Genomic DNA, 280 nt, shown 5'->3' with positions numbered 1-280 from the left:
TCTTCGGTGACGCTGAGCCAGCGGCGTTGGCGTTGTTGGGTCGGATGTTGCGTTTTGACCCACGGGAGCGGGTGAGTGTGGCTGAGGCGCTGCGGCACCCATTTTTGGCAAAGTACCACGACCCGGAAGATGAGCCCGAGTGCGTCCCCGCCTTCGACTTCGCCTTCGACCGCCGGGTGCTCACCAAGGAGGAGATCAAAGCGGCCATCGTGGCTGAGATCGCCGACTTCCATGACCGCCGTGACGGTATCCGGCGGCAAAATGGCTTCGCCCCGGCTGG

At 63.9% G+C, this 280-nt stretch overlaps 1 protein-coding gene across 1 annotated transcript in view; it reads left to right on the top strand.

The window, feature by feature from the left end:
• MAPK7 (mitogen-activated protein kinase 7) overlaps positions 1-280 on the top strand; it is a gene marked incomplete at both ends in the record, with an annotated part of 2404 nt that overhangs the window by 1453 nt on the left and 671 nt on the right. Inside the window, one exon of the mRNA XM_009697478.1 lies at positions 2-264. Within this exon, the coding sequence (XP_009695780.1) occupies positions 2-264 (263 nt within the window). The remainder of the gene's footprint in view (position 1; positions 265-280) is intronic.

This window comes from Cariama cristata, unplaced genomic scaffold (assembly GCF_000690535.1).
Source record: "Cariama cristata isolate BGI_N322 unplaced genomic scaffold, ASM69053v1 scaffold23323, whole genome shotgun sequence".
NCBI lineage: Eukaryota > Metazoa > Chordata > Aves > Cariamiformes > Cariamidae > Cariama > Cariama cristata.
The sequence above is the reverse complement of the archived record's forward strand: the minus strand, read 5'-3'. Positions and strand labels throughout refer to the sequence as shown.